Source organism: Neofelis nebulosa, chromosome 6 (assembly GCF_028018385.1).
Source record: "Neofelis nebulosa isolate mNeoNeb1 chromosome 6, mNeoNeb1.pri, whole genome shotgun sequence".
In the NCBI taxonomy this organism is placed as follows: Eukaryota; Metazoa; Chordata; class Mammalia; order Carnivora; family Felidae; genus Neofelis; species Neofelis nebulosa.
In genome coordinates, this window is record NC_080787.1 from 44,487,293 (window position 1) to 44,509,056 (window position 21,764).

At 47.7% G+C, this 21,764-nt stretch overlaps 1 protein-coding gene and 1 long non-coding RNA gene across 5 annotated transcripts; both read left to right on the forward strand.

Annotated features, from left to right (window-relative positions):
• Window positions 1–2,759: 2,759 nt before the first annotated feature.
• Window positions 2,760–12,258, forward strand: CNPY3 (canopy FGF signaling regulator 3). Of its 4 annotated transcripts, none has more exons than XM_058733990.1 (7): window positions 2,773–3,098; window positions 7,391–7,514; window positions 8,172–8,229; window positions 8,307–8,429; window positions 10,799–10,921; window positions 11,170–11,287; window positions 11,613–12,258. In XM_058733990.1, exons 1-7 carry the CDS (start codon window positions 2,930–2,932, stop codon window positions 11,825–11,827), a joined length of 930 nt encoding a protein of 309 aa, XP_058589973.1. In that variant the 5' UTR covers window positions 2,773–2,929; the 3' UTR covers window positions 11,828–12,258. The 4 variants fall into 4 exon arrangements, 3 of the variants coding, with proteins under 3 accessions (XP_058589973.1, XP_058589975.1, XP_058589976.1); XM_058733993.1 differs by lacking the exon at window positions 2,773–3,098 and adding an exon at window positions 5,970–5,977; XM_058733992.1 differs by lacking the exon at window positions 8,172–8,229 and having other exon boundaries at window positions 2,777–3,098; window positions 8,333–8,429.
• A 4,484-nt stretch (window positions 12,259–16,742) lies between these two features.
• On the forward strand, window positions 16,743–20,443 carry LOC131514236 (uncharacterized). The gene is made up of 2 exons (XR_009262994.1): window positions 16,743–18,824; window positions 19,064–20,443. It is a non-coding gene; the product is annotated as an uncharacterized LOC131514236 (long non-coding RNA).
• The last annotated feature ends 1,321 nt before the right edge of the window (window positions 20,444–21,764 follow it).

The following is a 21,764-nucleotide window of genomic DNA, read 5'->3' on the forward strand; positions in this document are numbered from 1 at the left end:
ATATTAATTACAAACTTACACCTTATTAATCAGTTAAGGGTCATTATTCATTTAACAAATATTCATTGAGCATCAACCCTGAGCCAGGCACTAAAGAGTCTTCTTGTTTCCTAAAGAGTGTTCTTACACTGATAGTATATGAGGCCCCCACAGTAGAGTGTCTGGCCTCTGTTTCTCCAGCACTGGCAGGAAATCCAGTCTTTCCAGGGGTTCCTCTCCAGTAATCACCCGCAGGAATCTCTGGGTGCTTTCATGTGAATCCAGGTGTCCCCTAGGCAGCACAGGACAGTCTGCTGGACAAGTGGTGCTACCTTTGTCTTTCTTCCCCCAAGGTGGTATTAGCAAATGCTCTAACATCACCCCCCACCACCACACACATGGTGTGTGGTGACCTTTCCATCTTTCCTGAGCCTCTGTGCCCTCTCAGCTACTGTTCCATGAAAACCCTCACTATCTGCTGCACAGCTCATCTCTCACCAGCCTGTAAGGAGATACTCCAGCCTCTTTTTGGATTCTTCAAGGAGGGGTATCCCACAACTTCTGGGGACAAATCCGTCCACCATCCCTACATGGCTTGCTCCTTCCCCAACACACGGACTGAGAAGAAGTCTAAGCTAGGCTGGGTTGGGGCAAGGGCATGTCTGGCCATAACCTCAGACTTTCTCCGGCCACTGTCCATTTCCAGCCCTGAGCTCCTGCCAAACTGATTTGTGCCTCAGTAAATGTCCTTCAGACGTCCTTTTGTTCATTTTGTAATCAGAGCTTCCCTTAGCTTCAATGCCCCTCCTCATCGTGTTCCAATCCCCCAATCCTGCCCTGCCCCGGGCTCAGTTGCTACTGTGGCTGGCTTAACATTATTTCCCAGGAGGGTTCCTGGGCCTAGGTAAATCACTGGACTTGGCCAGGCTCTGAGTCTCCCCAAGTCTTTTTTTTTTTTTTTTTTTTTAAATTTTTTTTTTCAACGTTTTTATTTATTTTTGGGACAGAGAGAGACAGAGCATGAACGGGGGAGGGGCAGAGAGAGAGGGAGACACAGAATCGGAAGCAGGCTCCAGGCTCCGAGCCATCAGCCCAGAGCCTGACGCGGGGCTCGAACTCACGGACCGCGAGATCGTGACCTGGCTGAAGTCGGACGCTTAACCGACTGCGCCACCCAGGCGCCCCTCTCCCCAAGTCTTAAGAAGCCTACAGAAGATGCAGCATTGCAGAAGGGTGTCCTGATCCTGTGTGCTATAGAATTATACATACCACAGCCCCTTCGTATCTAAAGTGCCTTGTCACTTGCACAATTGTTTTGAGCAAGAAGCTAAGATCAGGAAATAAGTCAAAAGGCTGAGCATCAGTCCTAAGACTTCATAAAATAATATAAATATCCAATATCTAGGAAGGAAAAATAGGGCACTGGGGAACAGAGCCTTGCAGACAAAAGTGTAATTTGCAGACAACTTCCCAGAAAAGCAGCCTTGGTATGTGTGTGTGTCCATAGGACACTGAGCTCAGGGGCAGTCTGAAGCAGCCCCAAAGACCCAGAAAGTCCTCCTCTTGATGAGGAGATGGGAACCCACTGAGTATCTCCTTGTGTGGGGTACCCTCTCGTTGCTGGGGAGGCAGAAGGGAAATACAATTGTTCATTAGCCAAGTCCCTGCTTTGTAGGAGCTCAGAATCCAAGAAATAAATAATAGGGTAGAAAAGAGAACTAAGGTTACATACTAATAAAAAAAAAAAGTGTGAATTTTTTACAATCTGTTAATAAGCTTTAATTCCACAAACCTATTTGAGGTTGCCAGCTACAGGCAAGTCTTTAACAGCAGCTAGGAGCATCCTTTGTCATCATAAAGTTAGAAACTGAGGCTCAGGGTGCCTGGCTGGCTCAGTCCATGGAGCACCCAACTCTTGAATTTGCGATTGTGAGTTCGAGCCCCACGCTGGGTGTAGGGATTACTTTACAAATTAAAACAAAGGAAGAAAGAAAAGGAGGGAGGGAGGGAAGGCAGGAAGGAAGGGGAAAAAAGAGAAAAAAGAAAGAAAAAAGAAAAAAGGGGGAGAGGGAAGGAAGGAAAAAAAGCAAGAGGCAAGAGAAAGAAAGGAAGGGAGGGAGGGAAAGAAAGAGAAAGAAAGAAAAGAAAGAAAGAAGGAAGGAAGGAAGGAAGGAAGGAAGGAAGGAAGGAAGGAAAGAAAGAAAGAAAGAAAGAAAGAAAGAAAGAAAGAAAGAAAGAAAGAAAGAAAGAAAGAAAGAAAAGAAAGGCTTGGAGAGGAGGTAATTTGTTCTAGCTCTCGGGGGACAAAACTGGGATTACTGGGCATTAAAAAAGCTGCTTGATGGCTGGGGACTGAGTCGCCATGGTCTCACCTACACAGCCTACCAGTGATTAGCAATTACAATAACAACAACTATAATAATAATAAAATTTAAAACAGGTGCTCACTTAAGGGTTTGCTGCATTACAACCCCAGGAGGGAAGTGACGCGTGAGGAGGCGGCGGCGAAGGCCGTCGAGACGGCCTTCTGCACCTCTTGCAGGACCGACGAGCCCAACCTCGCCCCTTTCAGGCCTAGCCCACAGCTTCCCCTCTGGGCGTGCTAGTCCTCCAGCCGCTCCAGAGCCACCGTTAGTGGGTGGGGTAAGATGCTGCCATAGGACACTGAGGACACCATCTGTTTCCTCATTGGTCGAGGCCGAAAAAAGATCGCCCTCCCATTCGCTGGGGTGCAAGCCCCGGAAAGCCCATTGGCTGCGTAGTCCGCGGGCCTTCGTCGGCTCTGAGGGCGGGCCGAGGCAGCCAGAGGAGGGAGCGGGCCGGGGGCTCCCTGTTGCCCTGGTTACGCCGAGGCACGTGTGCAGTCCCGGAAGCGGCTCCGGGAAGCGGCCCAGCGCGCGCAGCCGGAGGAAGCGCAGCCCGGTCCGCTGGGGTCGGGTCCGGCTGGGCCATGGAGCCGTTCCCTGAGCCTGCGCCCCGGCCCGGACCCCGCTGTCTTCTGCTTCTCTCCCTGCTACTGTTGCTGCTGCTGCTACTGCCACTGCCGGCCCCGGAGCTGGGCCCGAGCCAGGTGCAAGCCGAGGAGACCGACTGGGTTCGACTCCCCAGCAAATGCGAAGGTGAGGGGGCGGGGCCGGCGGGGAGTATCCTGCCAGAGGGGCGGGGCGTGCAGAGAAGGGGGTGAGGGGGATGCAAGATCCTGGCCTCCTGAGCTAGAGTCTCTTCATTCGTTGAAGCTACTGTGTGCCTGGCTCTGTGCTGGATGCTGAGGACACAGGGGCGGGCAAGGGATCAGGTCTCGGTGCACCTGGAGCGATCAAATCGGTACAAAAGAACCAGTTATAATTCAGGGTGGTAGATGCCATGATAGATAACAGGCTTTGCCGAGTGAGAAGCATCTAATCTAGCCTAGGGATGGGGGAAAGGCTGTGTGTAGAGGAGAGCCAGGAAAGGCTTCGTACAGGAAGCCCAAACAATAATTAGGACTTAGCTGGGTGAGGAGAAGTGAAAAGAGAGAATGTCTTAGGAAGCCACAGCTGCAGAGGCCTATAGGCTAAGAAGCAAAGGACAGACAAGTTTGAGGAACTGAGAAAGTATGTATGACTGTTCTTAGGGGAAGAAGAGCCTGAGAAAACCCTTTCCCCTTTTGGCCCTCACCACAACCTAATCTGTGCAATTGATGGACTCCCCCACTAGCTGTGAGCTCCTTGAGGACAGGATCTTTTCTCAGATATTTATTCACACAACGCCTGGTACGCACCCAGTGAATATTTTTGGAATAAATAGGAATAAACAGGGACTGTGGGTGTGGGTGGAGGAAGGAGAAGGGTCTGAGGCCTAAGGGGAGAAGAATACAGGGCCACTTTGGGACAAGAGTAGAGCCTGGGGGGAATTTGGTGAGGGAGGAGGATTTTAGGAATAAGGAGAAAACGAATCCCAAAGATATAGGAGTGGAGGTGTGGAACTTCAGAGAGAGAAAGAGCACCAGCACCCAAGCCAGTGATCTGGGACTATGAAGGGCCATTCTTCCTCTCCCCATCTCTGTTTTCTCCCCAGACCTTCGCAGCCACTCCTTTCTTCCCATCTCTGTAACCCAAACCCCTCAGCAAGTTGGCTATAAATCCATTTCATCCCAATTAAAGCGTACAGCAGGCCAGATGTTCCCTAAGTCCTGGGAAGTGGGGGTGGGGTAGGTGGTTTGGGACACATAATCCTTTCATTTTCGAGATGAAAGATAAGATGCTTCAGACACGACCTGACTTCACCAGTAGGGCTCCCAGTATGGATGCTAGCCTGTACCTTGTCCCTCAGCCCCATAAATAGGCAGAGGGTTGCAATGCTTTCCTTTCACTCTTTCTCGAGAAATCTTTTGCGGAGTTCATTTCCTCTCTTTGTTTTCATTCTTAGCCTCCACTGTGTCTCTGATTATCCTCATAGTCTAAGAAGCTCACATTTCTTTCCATTAGGAGGCATTCACAGACTCAGAAGCAGAGACCTGGCAAAGATTTTAAGAGATCATTCTAGTCCAACCCCATTTTGTAGGTAATGGATAAAGATTAAAAGGCATTTTCAGGGGCACCTGGGTGGCTGAGTCTGTTAAGCATCTGACTCTTGATTGTGGCTCAGGTCATGATCTCACAGTTTGTGAGTTTGAGCCCCCACATTGGGCTGTGTGCTGGCAGCGTGGAGCCTGCTTTGGATTCTCTCTCTCCCCCTCTCTCTCTCTGCCCCTCCCCCCTTGCACAGTCTTGAGCGCACATGGGTGCCCTCTCTCACTCAAAATAAATACATAAAACTTGAAAAAAAATGGATTTTCAGTCACAGGATGGCTTGGCAAACTCTTAGGCTCCTCTTAATAGTGTATTTGCTTTTATTTATCATTGTTGCACCTTTTTTGTTAAATGCTGATTGTGTCTGGCCCACAAAGCCTGCCTCCTGGCTCAGTAGCCTCAGTGGAATAGGCCTTGGCACAGAGGAAGGAGAGCCTGCCTGGAAAAAGAGTAGATGGGTGTCCAGGAGAGTCTGGGGCCTGTGCCATGAGCCTCCTCCAAGTCTGATTCTGGGTGGGATCCCCAGAGGGGGTCTTGAAGAGGTAAGATTTGGAAGAGTTGGGAAGCAAGGTTGTGGTTGATGGGCACAAGAGAGAAAGGAGGTTCCAGGTCCCCAGGGCCTGGAATCCTAAACGTTGAGGGCGTGGGAGAAAGGAGCAAAAGAGCCAGAAAAGCGATGAGCTCACACAGAATACAGAACAGAGAGGGGAGGGGGACAGGTGTCCTGGATAGAGAGCCTGGGAGGTGAGCCACCTCGATTCATTGCAGACTCTGAGATCCCAGCCTATATTTTGGAATTTTCATGTGTTCCAGATTCTCCAAGGCATCTATTAATGTGTAAGTTATAAAATTTTACCAAGCAAGCCTTCAGGGGAGGTACTGTTGTCAGTGTTACAGTCACTCTGATGGTGTTTAGCCTATAGATCATATTCATTCAGAGGCATCAGAAGCTGCTCGACCACAAACACAGTCTGTCAGCAATATTTATTAAGTATCCAACACACACACAGTCCTTGACTAGAGGAATACAGAAAAAAATCCAATACATGGTAACTCACTTTGGGTACCCTTATGGTCTAACTGGGGAGACACAAAATGGCCAAAGGCCCTCAGTGAGAGCATGGGTCCTGGATCCTGCAGAGGCCCAGATAAAATCAGGAGCAGGTGGGATTGGTCCAGAAGAACTTCCCAGTAGGAGGAGGCTTTTAAAATGAAGCTGGGAGAATGGGCAGAAAAGCCCCTAGAGGGCATTAAGTGCTCTCCCAGGGCCTCAGACAGGTCACACTTTTGGTGGTAGTACTCCTTATGCAGTAGTAATTATCTGTTTACACTTCTTTCTACTCCATTAGACTGGATCTGGAACCTTGTTTTCATCTGTGAATCCCCAGGCAGTGCCTGACACCTAGGAGTTGCTTAAAAACTGAAGAAAAGTAAGAGGAAACAAAAAGGTGAATGTACAGAAACAGTAGAAATAAGGCATCTGGAAGGGATGGAACAAATTACCTTGGTAGGAACAGAGAGCTGGTAGTGGAACAACATATGAAATCAAGTAATAAAAGAGGCATACAAGACAGGGAAATTTGGGGCAATTGGGGAAATTTGAATGTGGACTGTTAGGTGGTATTAGAATTGTTAGTTTTCCGAGTATCAGTATGGTTGTATGGTTGGGTAGAAGAACGTCCTTATTCTCCAGAGATGCATGAGGACATTTTTAGGGGTGAAAGGTCATGATATCTGCAACTTTTTATTTTATTTTATATCTTTTTTTTAATGTTTATTTTATTTTTGAGAGAGTGAGAGCGTGAGCAGGGGAGGGCCAGAGAGAGAGAGACAGAACTGGAAGCAAGCTCCGGGCTCCGAGCTGTCAGCACAGAGCCCGACGTGGGGCTCGAAACACAAACCGTGAGAACATGACCTGACCTGAAGTCGGACCCCTAACCGACTGAACCACCCAGGTGTCCCTGCAACTTACTTTTAAAATGGTTTAGCAGGGGCGCCTGGGTGGCTCAGTTGGTTGAGTGCCCGACTTTGGCTCAGGTCATAATCTCGCAGTTTGTGAGTTCGAGCCCCGCATCGGGCTCTGTGCTGACTGCTCGGAGCCTGGAGCCTGCTTTGGGTTCTGTATCTCCTCCTCTCTCTGCCCCTCCCCTGCTCATGCTCTCTCTGTCTCTCAATAATAAATAAACGTTAAAAAAAATTTTTTTTTTTTTAATGGTTTAGCAAAGGGGCGACTTGGTGGCTCAGTCATTTAAGCATCTGACTTCAACTCAGGTCATAGTCTCCTGGTTCGTGAGTTTGAACCCTGCATCAGGCTCTGTGCTGACAGCTCAGAACCTGGAGCCTGCTTCAGATTCTGGGTCTCCGTCTCTTTCTGCTCCTCCCTTGCTTGTGCTCTGTCTCTGAAAAAGAAATAAACATTAAAAACAATTTTTTAATGGTTTAGCAGAAACAATGTATATATTGTTGATATATATTAATATATTATCATATTATGTTACATATTGGAGAGAGAATGTAGCAGATCACTAACTGTTGAAACTATATACACTATTCATTGTACTCATTCAGCGTTTTTATATGTTTGAAAATTTTAAAGTAAAATGATTACAGAGGGCGGTGGGAGTGGGGGGCAGGAAGGAGCTGGGAGAAATGGAGTCAGCCAGGACTGGACATGGGGCAGTGAATCTTGGAGCCAAGTTTCCCCCGGTGACCTCCATGGGGTGGTCTGGGACTAACTCCTTCCCTGCCTGGGGTGTTGACCCTGTCTGGGAGAGGCATCCACGTTGGTGTGGTTTGCTGGGAGCTGGCTTCTATCAGACTCATGTGCACTCAGTAGGCTGGGCTGTGTCTCCCTCCCCTAGTGTGTAAATACGTTGCGGTGGAGCTGAAATCAGCTTTTGAGGAAACTGGCAAGACCAAGGAGGTGATCGACACAGGCTATGGCATCCTGGATCGGAAGGCTTCCGGAGTCAAATACACCAAGTCGTAAGTGAAAGAGGGTACCCACCAGCCTGGCCTGCTTTGTTCGTAACGGCTTTAGAGGTTTGGAGTTCCCTTCTCCCTTCCAGCTAGGCAGACCCACCAAAGGGAGGCGGCTCTGACCAACACCTAAGTTTGCCCACTGGTTTTGCCCCCAACTATTTGTGTGGTCTTCGTAAGTCCCTTCATTCCACTGAGCTTTGGACTTCTCATCTGTAAAAGCAAGACTGTTGGGCCTTATCTCATTCCCAGACTCTTGGATTTCATGGACCAGTGCAAATTTAAAAAAAAAAAAAAAAATTGGTAATACAGGGTTACCAATCTTTAATTTTGCCAGGAATAAATATTAAAAGTAAAAATAACCCCCCAAAAAAACTTTCATCAGCCATGATGGTCCTTTCAAAATGAAATGTGTTGGAGCACCTGGCTGGCTCATTCAGTGGAGTGTGTGACCCTTGATCTCAGGCTTATAAATTCAAGCCCCACGTTGAGTGTAGAGATGAGTTAAAAATAAATCTTAAAACAGAAAAAAAGAAATATTTTAACATCAAAACTTAATACATTTTGCTTTATAAAACCATCTAAATACTGAATCATCTAGCTTTATAAAAAATGCCTTCCCATAGAGCTGTTACAATTTTGTCTCTCTGGTCTGTGTTCCAGCATTTCAGAGCCCCCAGACCAGATGACCTATCTTCCTTCCAGCTCTGACTTCCCTTTGGTGAGATGTGCAGGTGTTGGGGTAGCAGGGCTGGAGGGACGGACCACTAACCCACTGGGGCTAGGAGAGGAGTTCAGCCCCTCTCGTGCTGCTGTCTCTGCAGGGACTTACGGTTAATCGAAGTCACTGAGACCATTTGCAAGAGGCTCCTGGACTATAGCCTGCACAAGGAGAGGACCGGCAGCAACCGATTTGCCAAGGTTGGATTTGTGCTTGTCCTTCATCCCCACTGGGCCAGGCCTGGAGGTGTCTAAGTGGTCTGCTGGTGTGGGTGTGATTTGGAGATCATGCTTGGGGAGCTTCCCTCCTTGGCCTCTTCCCATTCTTCATCGACCACGGTGTGCATTTCTCCCCTTCTGAGTGGCCTGGCTTTTCAGTGGCGATAGGCACATTCTTCATGGCCTGGGCCTGCCCATCAGGGCCCTGTCTCAGCCTCAGACTGAAATGCAGGGTGGCAATCCCTGTGGAGGCCTGATCACTTGCTCAGTGAGAGCTCAGGGAGTACAGACCTGTGGGCTTTAGAGATGTCAGAAGACATGGCAGGGTGGGGGTGGGGTTATTACCTCATTCCCCTGGGCCCGCTGGGCACGCACCTGGACCGCTGTCAGGGTGCCTGTGTAACATTCAGTGCACTTACTGTATGTGTGAATGGCTCTGTCCCTGAACAAGGAGTTTCTTACAACAAGGCCCAGGGGCACCTGGGTGGCTCAGTCGGTTAAGTGTCTGACTTCGGCTCAGGTCATGATCTCGTGGTTCACGAGTTCGAGCCCCACATCGGGCTCTGTACTGACAGCTCAGAGCCTGGAGCCTGCTTCGGATTCTGTGTCTCCCTCTCTCTCTGACCCTCCCCCCATTCATGCTCTGTCTCTCTCTGTCTCAAAAGTAAATAAACGTTAAAAAATTAAAAAAACAAAAACAAAAACAAGGCCCATAGTTCTTTGTTTCTGTCTTCAGTGCCTGGCACATGGTAAGAGACTTGCCTCCCACATTTCTCCACCCACCTACCCTTCCAGTGAAGTCGGTTAGTGAGAAACCCCTGGGAAACCTAGAGAGATAGTCTTAAGCAACAGAAGTCTTAAATTTTTTAAATTTGTATGAATTTTGTATTCTACTCAGTAATAAAACCATGTTTTGCTTTAATATAAAAATGTTTATGGGGCCCCTGGGGGCTCAGTTGGTTAAGCATCTGACTTTGGCTCAGGTCAGGATCTCACAGTTAATGAGCTCGAGCCCTGCGTTGGGCTCCACACTGACATCGTGGAGCCTGCTTGGGATTCTCTCTCTCCCTTTCTCTCTGCCCCTCCCCTACTTGTGCTTTCTCTCTCTCAAAATAAATAAATAAACTTAAATTTCTTTTAATGTTTGTATTTACTTTTGAGAGAGACAGAGCATGAGCAGGGGAGGGGCAGAGGGAGAGGGAGACACAGAATCCGAAGCAGGCTTCAGGCTACGAGCTGTCAGCACAGAGCCTGACGTGGAGCTCGAACCCATGAACCACGAGATCATGACCCGAGCCAAAGTCGGACGTTTAACTGACTGAGCCACCCAGGTGCCCCTAAATAAATAAACCTAAAAAAAAAAAAAAGTTTAAGATTATTTTCCGTAGCAATAAAATTAGAAACAACCTAACCATTCACCAGTGGTTAAATAAATTGATGTGGCCATTCAGTGGACAAAACAAAGAATGAGGTAGCTCTTTGTGGCGTGAATTAAAATTATCTCCAAAGTCTGTTAATAAGGCCAGGTGCAGAAGAGTGTGTCTGCTATATACTACTGCTTGTGTAAAAAATGGGGGTGAGGAGGGCAGGATGGATTTGTATGTATATTTGCTTGTATTTGCATGCATTACCTCTGGAAAGATAGAGGAAATAGATGATGTGTAGGTGTAGTCTCCAGGGAGAGGACCTAGGTAGCTGGCAGAAATATTTTTACAGAACTGGGTCCTCCCTGCCTCACTCGTGCCCACTTCCAACCCAGGAAAGGCACAAGCCCTAGGAAGAACTAGAGCAGTGAGCGGGTCTAGAGCCAAGGCACACTTAATTCCTGGGAAAGGAGTATCTATTCAAAGGGCCAGAAGGCAACAGCAGCCCTTTTGGGGATTTTTGTTTGTTTCTTTAAATTATTATGATGATGATTTTAATAGGGAGAGGGGAAGAGAGAGTGAGGGGCAGAGCAAGAGGGAGAGACTCTTAAGCAGGCTCCATGCTCAGCACAGAGCCCGACGCGGGGCTTGATCCCACAACTGTGAGTTCATGACCTGGGTCAAAGTCAAGAGTCGGACACTTAACCTACTGAGCCACCCAGGCGCCCACACAGCAGCCCCTTTTGAAAGGGGGAGGTGTGGGGAGGCAGGATAGGTTGTGTGTGATTGTGTGTGTGTGTGTGGTGTGTAGGTGTGTAGGGGTTGTGGAGTAGGCCTGAAAGAGGGGAGAGGAAAGTGAGGTCCAGTGTGAGAAGCCTTGAGAGTCCTGGCTTCTCAGAGCTGGGTCCTTGGGCCTCCAGCACCACCCGGAGAGGAGGGTGGGAGGTGGGGAAAGCTCCGCTTCTCATGCCTGCTTGCCTCTTCCAGGGCATGTCTGAGACCTTTGAGACACTGCACAACCTGGTCCACAAAGGGGTCAAGGTGGTGATGGATATCCCTTATGAGCTGTGGAATGAGACCTCTGCAGAGGTGGCTGACCTTAAGAAGCAGGTATGGGCCTTTTGGCCCTCAGAGGCTACCGTACCCCACAGGGGTGGGTGGGGACTAGGTCTGGGGCTGAGGAAGGCCACCAAGAGCTGGGAGGCTTTGATCAAGTCATCTCACCTCTCTGCCTTCAGTTTCCTCAGGAGAATCACAGCCACCTGCCTGCCCTGCAGTGGGTTGTGAGGCTCAGCTGAGCTCCCCCGGGAGCGAGTCAGTGCTGGGGCTTTGCCAACGCAATGTATTCTGATTCATAGTGCGACGTGTTGGTGGAAGAGTTTGAGGAGGTGATCGAGGACTGGTACAGGAACCACCAGGAGGAAGACCTGACTCAGTTCCTCTGTGCCAACCACGTGCTGAAGGGCAAGGACACCAGTGAGTCTGAGGGAGGGAGAGGGCAGGGTGGGTGGGCCCTCAGCTTTACTGCTTGCCCCCCCTCAGGGGAGGTGGGTAGGGAGGGGACAGAGAAGAGATAAGACCTAGAAAGCACCATACCCTCAAGGAGCTTGATGGGACAGCGTGGAGTAAGAAGTACTGAAACCAGGTGCAGAATAACATGGCGGTAACTCAGATGCCCCCAGAGGGGCCTGGAGGCCCCAGAGAGGCAGGAGGAGGGGACCTGACACCACTTCCGGGGGCCGCCCAGTCAGTGCTCCTCACCCAGCAAACCAGTCTGTTGAGGGTGTCTCTCTTCACCCAGGTTGCCTCGCAGAGCAGTGGTCCGGCAAGAAGGGGGACACAGCCGCCCTGGGAGGGAAGAAGTCTAAAAAGAAGAGCGGTAAGGTCAAGGCCTCGGGCAGCAGCAGCAAACAGAGGAAGGAGCTAGGTGGCCTTGAAGAAGACCCCAGCCCCGACGAGGATGAGGGCATCCAGAAGGCATCCCCCCTCACACACAGCCCCCCGGATGAGCTTTGAGCCTAACCCAGTGCCCCCTGTCTCGTGACCCCTGACCTGGAAGCTGAAGAATCTGGGGCACAGCTCTGGCAGGCAGATGGCTGTCCCTCTCCAAGTCCTCCCTGCCGTGCCAGCTTCCTGCCGGGAAAGACACAGGGCCAGGGAAGAGCTCAGATCAGCTGCCGTCAGCCTACCGACCTCCTCCCTCTGCCAAGCGGCTGCCCTAACCCAGGCTTCGGGCAGGCCATGCGATTTCGCGCCTGCCAAGAACTCCAGTATGAACTCCAGAGGGGCAGGTGTGGAGAGGGCACCCGGCCTTCACCTCCCCTCACTCCTTCCCAGCAGGGAAGCAAGACTACAGGCCTCCCCACCCCTGCTTATCCCCTCCTGTGGACACCTTGCACTCTGCCCGGCCCTCCCCAGGGCTCACAGAGTAAAAACCTTTTGGCCTTTTTTGTTCTGATTTTTGAGTCCCCTCCAGCTCCTCAGAGGGGCCTGGAGTCCCAGTTGCTCCCCTCCCCCTCCCCTTCCAGCCCAGGGGGGCCAAGGGTGGAGAGGCGGCTCCCATCCCCCATTATTGAGGCTGGGCCTGCCCGCTGTGGGGGGCAGCAAGTGCCGGGAGGGCCCAGGTGGTTTTGGGGTGAGGCTCAGGACTGGGCTTTGGCCCTGCCCCTCAGCTGCCTTTGGACTCCCTGAGCTCCCTAGGCCAGGAGGGGCCTCACTTGTGCCCTGGCCACCTGGCTGGGCTCCCGCTGCCTCTCCTCTCTCGCCCAAGGCCTTCCCCTTTGTTGTGTAAACTGTTTACTGGTGACCCCGCCACATCCCACCCCTCCTTCCCACCTCATCTGCCCTACTTGTTGGTCTTGAACCTTGTTACCTGATGACCACAGCTGTTCACTCTGCTCTTCCTAGCTGTTGTGCCTGGAGTCTGGAGGGGAGGACACCCCAGCCCCCCAACAACAGCTGGTTACACCATGTTCTCTGGGTGCAGGGAGGAACAGGAAGGCTGGCCTCTAGGGAGAGGGGTGGGAGGCCCAGGCACCTCCGCATTCTGTCCTGAGGGCAGGGATCAGGCCCTCAGTAGCAATAGTGAGGACAGCGGCACACACACCCAGGGCTTTAACTTGAACCCTAACAACTCTTGGGGGTGGGTGCCATTAGCCTCATTTTGTAGAAGGTAAAACTGAGGCTCAAATTAAGTGATGTGCCCAAGGTCCTGCTGTTAGTAAGTGTGCAGCTGGCACGACTCTGGGTCCATTGTATTTCCCCTACCCTGAAGCTGTCAGCTCCTTCACCCAACACCCAGCACTGGCAGTGTGATCCACACTGAACTGGTTTGATTTCTTAGCCAGAACTCCACCCTTACCAGCACGCCTCTTTTCAAAGGAAAGGAGGAGGCTTCTTAGGAGGAGACAATGGCAGAAGGTCCTGCCAGCATGGCACCCCCACCAGGTGCCCTGTGGGTACCCGCACAGACTCTCTGCTTCTCGCCTGGGCCTGCTGGGCCAGGGGAGATGCACTGCCGAAGTGCCGCAGACTCTGGCTCTGGCGAAATGTTCCAGGGCCTGAACTGGGGGTGTGGGGCCCCGTCATAGCCTGGCTCAGGCCCCCTTCTCCCCTGAGTTGGAGCAGCCAAGGTCATAGAGGGTGGAGGAAACGGAAAATTTTTCTTCCGGCTGGTGAGGCTTCCAACAGGTCCTTGGAGGATGATACTTTTTTGGTTCAGCCCCTCTGCCCCCACCCATCTCCAGGACTGGTACTGCCCCCTGTTGAAGGGGCTGTGGGCAGTGAGAGTCCAGTCGAGACTCAGGTCCCACCTGGGACTTTGTTCAAGGGCTGGAGCCCAGGGCTGGGGAACCATTTGCAGCCCCCTGGACTGTCCAGGATTTCATGGCTAGTCTCTGATTCCCCCATTATGTCACTGACCCACAACACCTCTGTGCCTGCCTTACATCAGTCCCTAGAGCTTCATTGGTCCTTAAAGTAGGATGAGACAAGACCTGTCCCCTTACTGGGTGTTGACCCAGTGGCCCAATCCAAACCCAGTCCCAGACCTGAGGGCAGACAGTGCTGTGACTGCTTTGCTCTTTGACCTGTGGCTGCTGCATGAATAGCACCTTGTTCCTCCCCCACCACCACCAACAAGGCCAAGCAGGTTGCACACACTAGCTCTCCACCCACCCACCCCAGCAAGCAGCCTCTCCCTCCCCCCCACTCCCCCACCCCGCCCCCAGCCTGGAAGAGCCAGAGGCAAGATCCAGCTTTCCAGGTTTTTCTTTTTCTCTCTCCACCACACCTACAAGCCTTTCTGAACTTGACTATGCCTTCCACTCTCCCACACCACTTCTCCATAAGATGAGGGGACTGGCTGAGCTGGAGTTAATCTGATTTTAGTCCCTTAATTAGAAATCCTATTAAAAAAGCGTTTCCTAAACTCACCTGAACATGAAAAGTCACATGGAATGGTGGTTAAACATACAGATGTCTGGGCCCACCTGATTTGCTGGGTTGGAGACCTAGAAGTCTGCATGCTTAACAAGCCTCTCTCATGGTTCTCAAGATGAGGCCAGCTGGACCCCACTATACCAGGAGAAACAGAGTGTCTTGCTAAGAGGGGAGAGGGCCTCAATGAAATCATAAGGTCAGTGTCTTGCCCTCAGAAACACAACTTGTCGGAACCCCAGAAAGGATCTGTCTCTCAGCCATCATCCAGAACCACAAAGGCCGGTGGGCAAACCAGAAAGCATTTCTTTCAGTTCCATGATTAAAAGAACCACAGGCCCTGGTAGTGGAGTCTCAGGGGTTGGGGCTCTGTAGTCTCAGGGGCGGCTGCACAAGGACTCTGTATTTATTCTAGAAGACAATCGCTAGGAAGTTTCTTCAACTTCCCAGTTCCTGGGTGATATTTCCATGCAGCATCTTTTTGCAGGTTAGAAAATGGTGCTCTTCACACCTTTGACTTCTGTCTGTCAGAAAGTTGTCTTAATGTCAGTTTTGTTAGAATAAGAGACTGACTACCAGAATCCCACCAGAAAATAATAAATTTACAAACCCATGAATGGCAGTCCCTTAAATATGGAACCTTTGTGTGGTATCCAACTGCCCCGCATCGTTTCTGTTCACAAGTGTGAGTAAATGCCTCTTCTTTTTTTTTTAATCTCAACTTTTTACTCTTATTATTTTAGAGAGAGAGAATCTTAAGCAGTCTCCACACTCAGCACCGGAGCCCAATGCAGGGCCCGATCCCCCGACCCTGGGATCATGAGTTGAGCTGAAACCAAGTCCAATGCTCAACCAACTGAGCCACCCAGGAGCCCCATTATTATTATTTTTTTTAATCTTAAGGCATGCTTTTTGCTACAGATGCATGGTCCAAACCTAAGTGGTTTATAGGAGGGCTCTGTGTCCTAATCCTAGCAGCAGAGCCAGTTGAATCTCTTAAACATCCTCTGATGGCCTAGTTTGCTCTAGTAAGGAGTTTCACTGGAATAATAGTAGCCACTATTTTTTGAGTGCTTACTATGTGACAAACACAGTTGTACATGCTTTACATAACTATTTAACACTGCTATGATCTCAAGGCCATGGATTTCTAAAAACTGTCAAAGTACAGAAAAGTGCTTACAGCTCAATGAGTTTTTACGAACTGAAAACCCAAGTCATCTGCACCCAGCTCATCAAACATTATTACCATTGCCCCCTATACACACACACACACACACACACACACAGGGAATGTCATCTATTTTGTTTACTGTTGTATCCCCAGCACTTAGTATAGTGCATGGCACAGAATAGCTGCTTAATAAATACCTATTGAATGAAAGGTTAAATAACTTGCCCAAGGTCACACACGAGTGGCCCTAGCAGGTTATGAGCACAGGCGGAATGGCTGCAGTGTTCTGAGGCAAAGCCATGAGGCCACAGTACCCTGGAGCTATGGTTTGGCTTAGGGCACCATCCGCCTCTTACATGGCTCTCTTCTAGAAGGCAGCCCAGCTATGCAGTCTGCTAGTCTATGTCTTCCAAGTTCAACATGGGGAATGCAATTAGGAGCAAGACAACTTTCAAGTCTCTCCCTTTTCAGAGTTTACTGTTGCATATAGGTGAAAGCCAGCTTGACCCTTATGCTGCCCTCAAGGGCTGGACTTTTTTTTTTTTTTTTTTTTTTCAGTAATCTCTACACCCAACATGGAGCTCAAACTCACAACCCCAAAATCGAGAATCACATGTTCCACCCATTGAGCCAGCCATGCATCCCTCAAGGGCTGGCTCCTGTTTACAATTTTTTTTTTTAATTTTTAATTTTTTTTTAATTTTTTTTTTTTAACGTTTATTTATTTTTGAGACAGAGAAAGACAGAGCATGAACGGGGGAGGGTCAGAGAGAGGGAGACACAGAATCTGAAGCAGGCCCCGGGCTCTGAGCTGTCAGCACAGAGCCCGATGCGGGCTCAAACTCACAGACTGTGAGATCATGACCCGAGCTGAAGTTGGACGCTCAACCGACTGAGCCACCCAGGAGCCCCAAAAAATTTTTTAATGTTTTATTTATTTTTGAGAGAGAGAGAGACAGAGTATGAACGGGGAGGGGCAATGAGAGAGGGAGACACAGAATCCGAAGCAGGCTCCAGGCTCTGAGCTGTCAGCACAGAGCAAGACGCAGGGTTTTGACTTGTGAACCACAAGATCATGACCTGAGCTGAAGTCAGACACTTAACCGACTGAGCAGCCCAGGCTCCCCCGCTGTTTACAATTTCTTGAAGAGGAATCCAATGTTACTCATTCTTCCTTTAAAATTGTGCTCTCCACTGCTTCCAATTCTGTGTCTCCCTCTCTCTCTGCCCCTCCCCCGTTCATGCTGTCTCTCTCTGTCTCAAAAATAAATAAACGTTAAAAAAATTTTTTTTTTAAATTAAAAAAAAAGAAAAAAAGAAATAAAATTGTGCTCTCCATCTACTAAGGTTGTACAGGCCAAGAGAACTTAAGCTTCCTTTAACACGATCGTGACTGTTTGTAAGGAAGTGTTGTTGCCCATTGAGAGGAGAAACAGGCTGACTCCGTCACCAGTTCCAGGGGCAGCAACACCTCCTCCCACCACCAACCACCCTGAAAGATAAAAGGTTCTCAGCCCAAAAAGGAGAACAAAACAAAAAGACACTCAAAAAGCTAGATTTTTATCTTGTTCAGAATTACTTATGCACCAAAGTAGTCTTGGTGTTTTACTGTTCGTCTCATCCAGACATGATGGCATGTGTAAATCGCCTGTCTGAGCACTGCTTATTTAGCATGTTGCCAGGGCTCAAATAGTATATCATTTTACTGTGGAAGAGTACAGCTCAGTGAACAGATTGGTATACACAGAAGAGATCTTATTGGGCATTAGCACACCTTAAAACGGCTTTTAATAGTGTGAAATGATCAAAGGAAGCCTCTCTTCTTACACATTGGTGGAATTCTTACACCATTAGTTAGTGCTGCAATCCACTGATGTAGGGACCAATTCTACACTCACTTAACAGGACTTTTTTTATATATATATATACTTAAAGCATTTTTTTAATTTTTAAAAAGACTGTGGTAAACTACCCATAAATATAAAATTTACCGTATTAATCTGTCTTAGTGTAGAATCCAGAAGCATGAAGCACAGTCACATTGCTGTGCAACCATTCTCCAGACTCTTCATATCTTACAAAACAGATACTCTGTACCGGTTGAAAACTCCTCCTTCTCCCCTCCTCCAGGCTCTCCTCACCACTGCCCCACTTTCTGTCTCCATGACTTTGACTACCCCAGATATCTCATACAAGTGGAATCATACAGTACTTATCTTTTTTATTAATGGCCTATTTCACGCGGCACAATGTCTTCAAGGTTTATTCATGTTGTTTTTGTTTTGTTCTGTTTTGTTTAATTTACATTCAAGTTAACATATAATGCAATAATGATTTCAGGAATAGAATCCAATGATTCAGCACCTATGTTTAACACCCAGTGCTTAACCCAACAGGTGCCCTCCTCAATGCCCCTTGCCCATTTAGCCCATCCCCCCCAACCCAAAACCCCTGCAGTAACCCTCAGCTTGTTCTCTGTATTTAAATCTCTTATGTTTTGTCCCCCTCCCTGTTTTTATATTATATTTGCTTCCCTTCCCTTATGTTCACCTGTTTTGTATCTTAAATGCCACATGTGTGAAGTCATATATGTCTTTCTCTAATTTCGCTTGGCATACATAATACCCTCTGGTTCCATCCACATTGTTGCAAATGGCAAGATTTCGTTCTTTTTGATTGCCGAGTAATATTCCATTGTGTATATATACCACATCCTCTTTATCCTTTCACCAGTTGATGGGCATTTAGGCTCTTTGCATATGTTGGTTATTGTTGATAGTACTGCTATAAATATTGGGGTGCATGTGCCCCTTCGAAACAGCACTCCTATATTCTTTGGATAAATACCTAGTAGTACAATTGCTGGGTCGTAGGATAGTTCTATTTAAATTTTTTGAGGAACTTCCATACTGTTTTCCAGGGTAGCTGCACTAGTTTGCATTCCCACTGGCAGTGCAAAAGGGTTCCTCTTTCTCTGCATCCTCACCAACATCTGTCATTGCCTGAGTTTTACCAGGCCTTTATTAAAGCAGATTAAGTCTTATATGGTATATTAAAGAGTCCAAAAAGGGATCCATTGTGATATATCTGCTAACAGAGTCCCTGTGGGTGGGTGGCTTCCCTCCCCTCCCCCTAACATCCCAGTGTTCCATCTGGGTAGATGTGGTCAGCAGACGAAAGAGAGAGAGAGAGAGAGGGAGAGCACACTGGCACATGTGCGTATGTGCACACATGTGCAAACAGGGGAGGGGCAGAGAGAGAAAGGGAGAGAGAGAATCGCAAGCAGCCTCTGCACTGTCTGCACTGAGTCTGACAAGAGGCTCAAATTCATGCACCATGAGTTTGTGACCTGAGCTGAGATCAAGAGTCAGACTGAGTCACCCAGGTGCCCCATAGACAAGAGTTTGTTTGTTTTTTTAATTTTTTTTTTAACGTTTATTTATTTTTGAGACAGAGAGAGACAGAGCACGAACAGGGGAGGGGCAGAGAGAGAGGGAGACACAGAATCTGAAACAGGCTCCAGGCTCTGAGTGGTCAGCACAGAGCCTGACGCGGGGCTCAAACTCACGGACCGTGAGATCATGACCCGAGCCGAACTCGGACGCTTAACCGACCGAGCCACCCAGGCGCCCCTAGACAAGAGTTTTTTTCAGCACCTTGGACTGGAGTTTGGAAATTAGCGTCCATCATCTGAAAAATTAATTTTACCTGTTCCGAATCTAAACAAACACAGGACGTCCTCCATTTGTAGTTACTGTACATGCATACTTCACCATTCTAGAATTTTAATGTGTCCTCAAATTGGAATAGCTTGGGAGTTTGTCTGGTTGCAGCCATATTCCCAAGATAAAGTCTTTTTGCAAACATCACACATTTGGGGATGAAAAATTTACTCCTTTCAGCTAATGTCAAATAAGCACCACATATTAAAAATATCACAGGCACCTGGGTGGCTCAGTCATTTGAGTGTCCAAATTTGGCTCAGGTTATGATCTCACAGTTTGTGAGTTCGAGCCCCACATTGGGCTTGCTGCTGTCAGCACAGAGCCCACTTCAGATCCTCTGTCCCCCTTTCTCTGCCCCTCCCCCACTTGCGCGCTCTCTCTCTCTCTCTCTCTCAAAAATAAACATTTAAAAATAAAAATATCCTCTATTCTTATTTTCAGTTAAGTCAAACTGTAAATTGATTCATATTCTGGGATCTTCTCTTGCATGGCCCAGGGCCTCACATTTGTTTCTCTAAAACTCACCAGAACTAACAAGTAAAACAAAAGGCAGTTTCAATATATTTCAGTGGGTAGAGGACGTGGACAATTTAGAGATGAAGGAGTGAAATTACTTGGTACATTTTGGTGGCAAATAAAGAAGACTACAACAATTAGATATAATTTTCTAACTAGTAAAATATCAAGGAATAACATCTTCGCGTAGAGAAGAATTGAAACAAGTATTTGTTTTGGGTGACAATATCAATTAATAGAAAAATCCCCATATTCCATTGGGGATATGATTTGATCATAATTATCCAACTGTTCACTCTGTTGAAAAATTGTGAGAGCATTTTAAACACTCAGAACTTGGGGAATGATTAAACAAGTCATAACACATCTATTCAATGTAGCCATTGAAAGCATGCTTAATGCCAAGTAACTTAAGGTCAAGAGAAGGAAACAAGATTTTGATAGTTAAAAGTTTAAAAAAAAATAAAAGAAAGAAAAGAAATAAAAAGGTCCAAGAAATTTCATGTGCTTTATGATGTTGACATTTTTTTAAATGCCTCTGGATGAGAAAGAAATCAAATCATTATTAACTTCACACCAAAAATCTTGTTTTCAAATGGAAAGTACATCTATAAGTGACTCATAACCTATACTTTTTTAATCCAAATTTACTACCAGTATTCATATTATTTTTAAAAAATCATATTATAGGTCTTTGGGTAAAAGGCTATGTTTCTCAAAAATCGTAAGTATCAGTATGTAAATAAAAACCAAATATTTAAATAAAATTCCTTATCAGTATGGAGAGTACGGCTTTTAGCCTCCAAAGGCTGCAAACCCATCACAAAAATGTTATACAAACAAGAATGCTGTACAAGAAAAAGTTCCTGGGGAAGAGGGAGTGGGGGATCATGTAACACTAAAACAAAAGGAAAGATACTTTTTATTATTATTATTAAAAAAATTTAAGTTTATTTTCAGAGAGAGAGAGAGAGAGAGCGCACGCACTAGTGGGGGAGGGGCAGAGAGAGAGAGAGAGAGAGAGAGAGAGAGAGAGAATACCAAGCAGGCTCTAGGCTGCCAGCACTGAGCCCAATGCCAGGCTCAAACCCACAAAACTGTGAGATCATAATCTGAGCTGAAACCAAGAGTTGGGCACTTAACTGACTGAGCCACCCAGGTGCCCCAAAAAGCAAGATTCTTAAATAGTTGTTCTAGGTAATTTTTTTTTTTTTTCCTTTTCTTCCTCCTAGGTAAGAACAAAATCAAAATGCTGTTTTTGGGAACTAGTTTTATGGAATGACTCTGGAGTCAGCGTCTTTATGGCAGTTTCTAAATGAAAGGGTGTGCAAAGATGTCTAAATTTACAAATCAATGCCCTTCATTCAGGATGCACTATTATTTATGTAAATATCAGGAGAAGAAAGTATTCCAAATCACAAGAATACTTGTCTTTAAATATTGAGACCCAAAGAGTTGGGTAAACCTTGTGATCTATTGAAATGATTATCCTGGTCTTTCTAAAGTCCAATGTGGGGCTTGAATTCACTACCCTGAGATCAAGACCTGAGCCGAGATCAAACCTGAGCTGGGAACAAGAGTCAAAAGCTTAACCTCTGAGCCACCCAGGCGTCCCTAAAGGGGACATTTCCCAGCAGCATTTTGAGCCCTGAGAAAATCCCAGGCTTACCTCAGATGTATTCAGAGAGGGTTAAGAGGCAAAAAGTAAATGGAAAAGAGGGCATCTGGGTGGCTCAGTGGGTTAAGCGTCCAACTTCGGCTCAGGTCATGCTCTCACAGTTCATGGGTTGGAGCCCTGCATCCAACTCTGTGCTGACAGCTCAGGGCCTGGAGGCTGCTTCTGATTCTGTGTCTCCCTCTCTCTCTGCTCCTCCCAGGCACACGCTCTGTGTCTCTCAATTAAAAATAAACGTTAAAAAAAATAACTAAAAAAAAAGTAAATGGAAAAGAAATCAATAGTAAGGGAAAAATAATAAACTGCCTTAGGCCACTTATCTATGTATTTATAACTCCCAGTTCTGTGCCCTTCTAAGCCTGTTGCCAAAAACCTGTCTGTAGGGTCAACATGAGCACAAGACTCTATTACTTGGGCAGGACAGGC

Excerpts from the sequence above, each read along its gene's own strand:
- CNPY3 (XM_058733990.1), top strand. The coding sequence starts at position 2,930 with ATGGAGCCGTTCCCTGAGCCTGCGCCCCGGCCCGGACCCCGCTGTCTT. Across the intron at positions 7,515-8,171 it reads GGAGTCAAATACACCAAGTC|CATTTCAGAGCCCCCAGACC; the intron begins GTAAGTGAAAGA and ends TCTGTGTTCCAG. Across the intron at positions 8,230-8,306 it reads CCAGCTCTGACTTCCCTTTG|CCCCTCTCGTGCTGCTGTCT; the intron begins GTGAGATGTGCA and ends AGAGGAGTTCAG.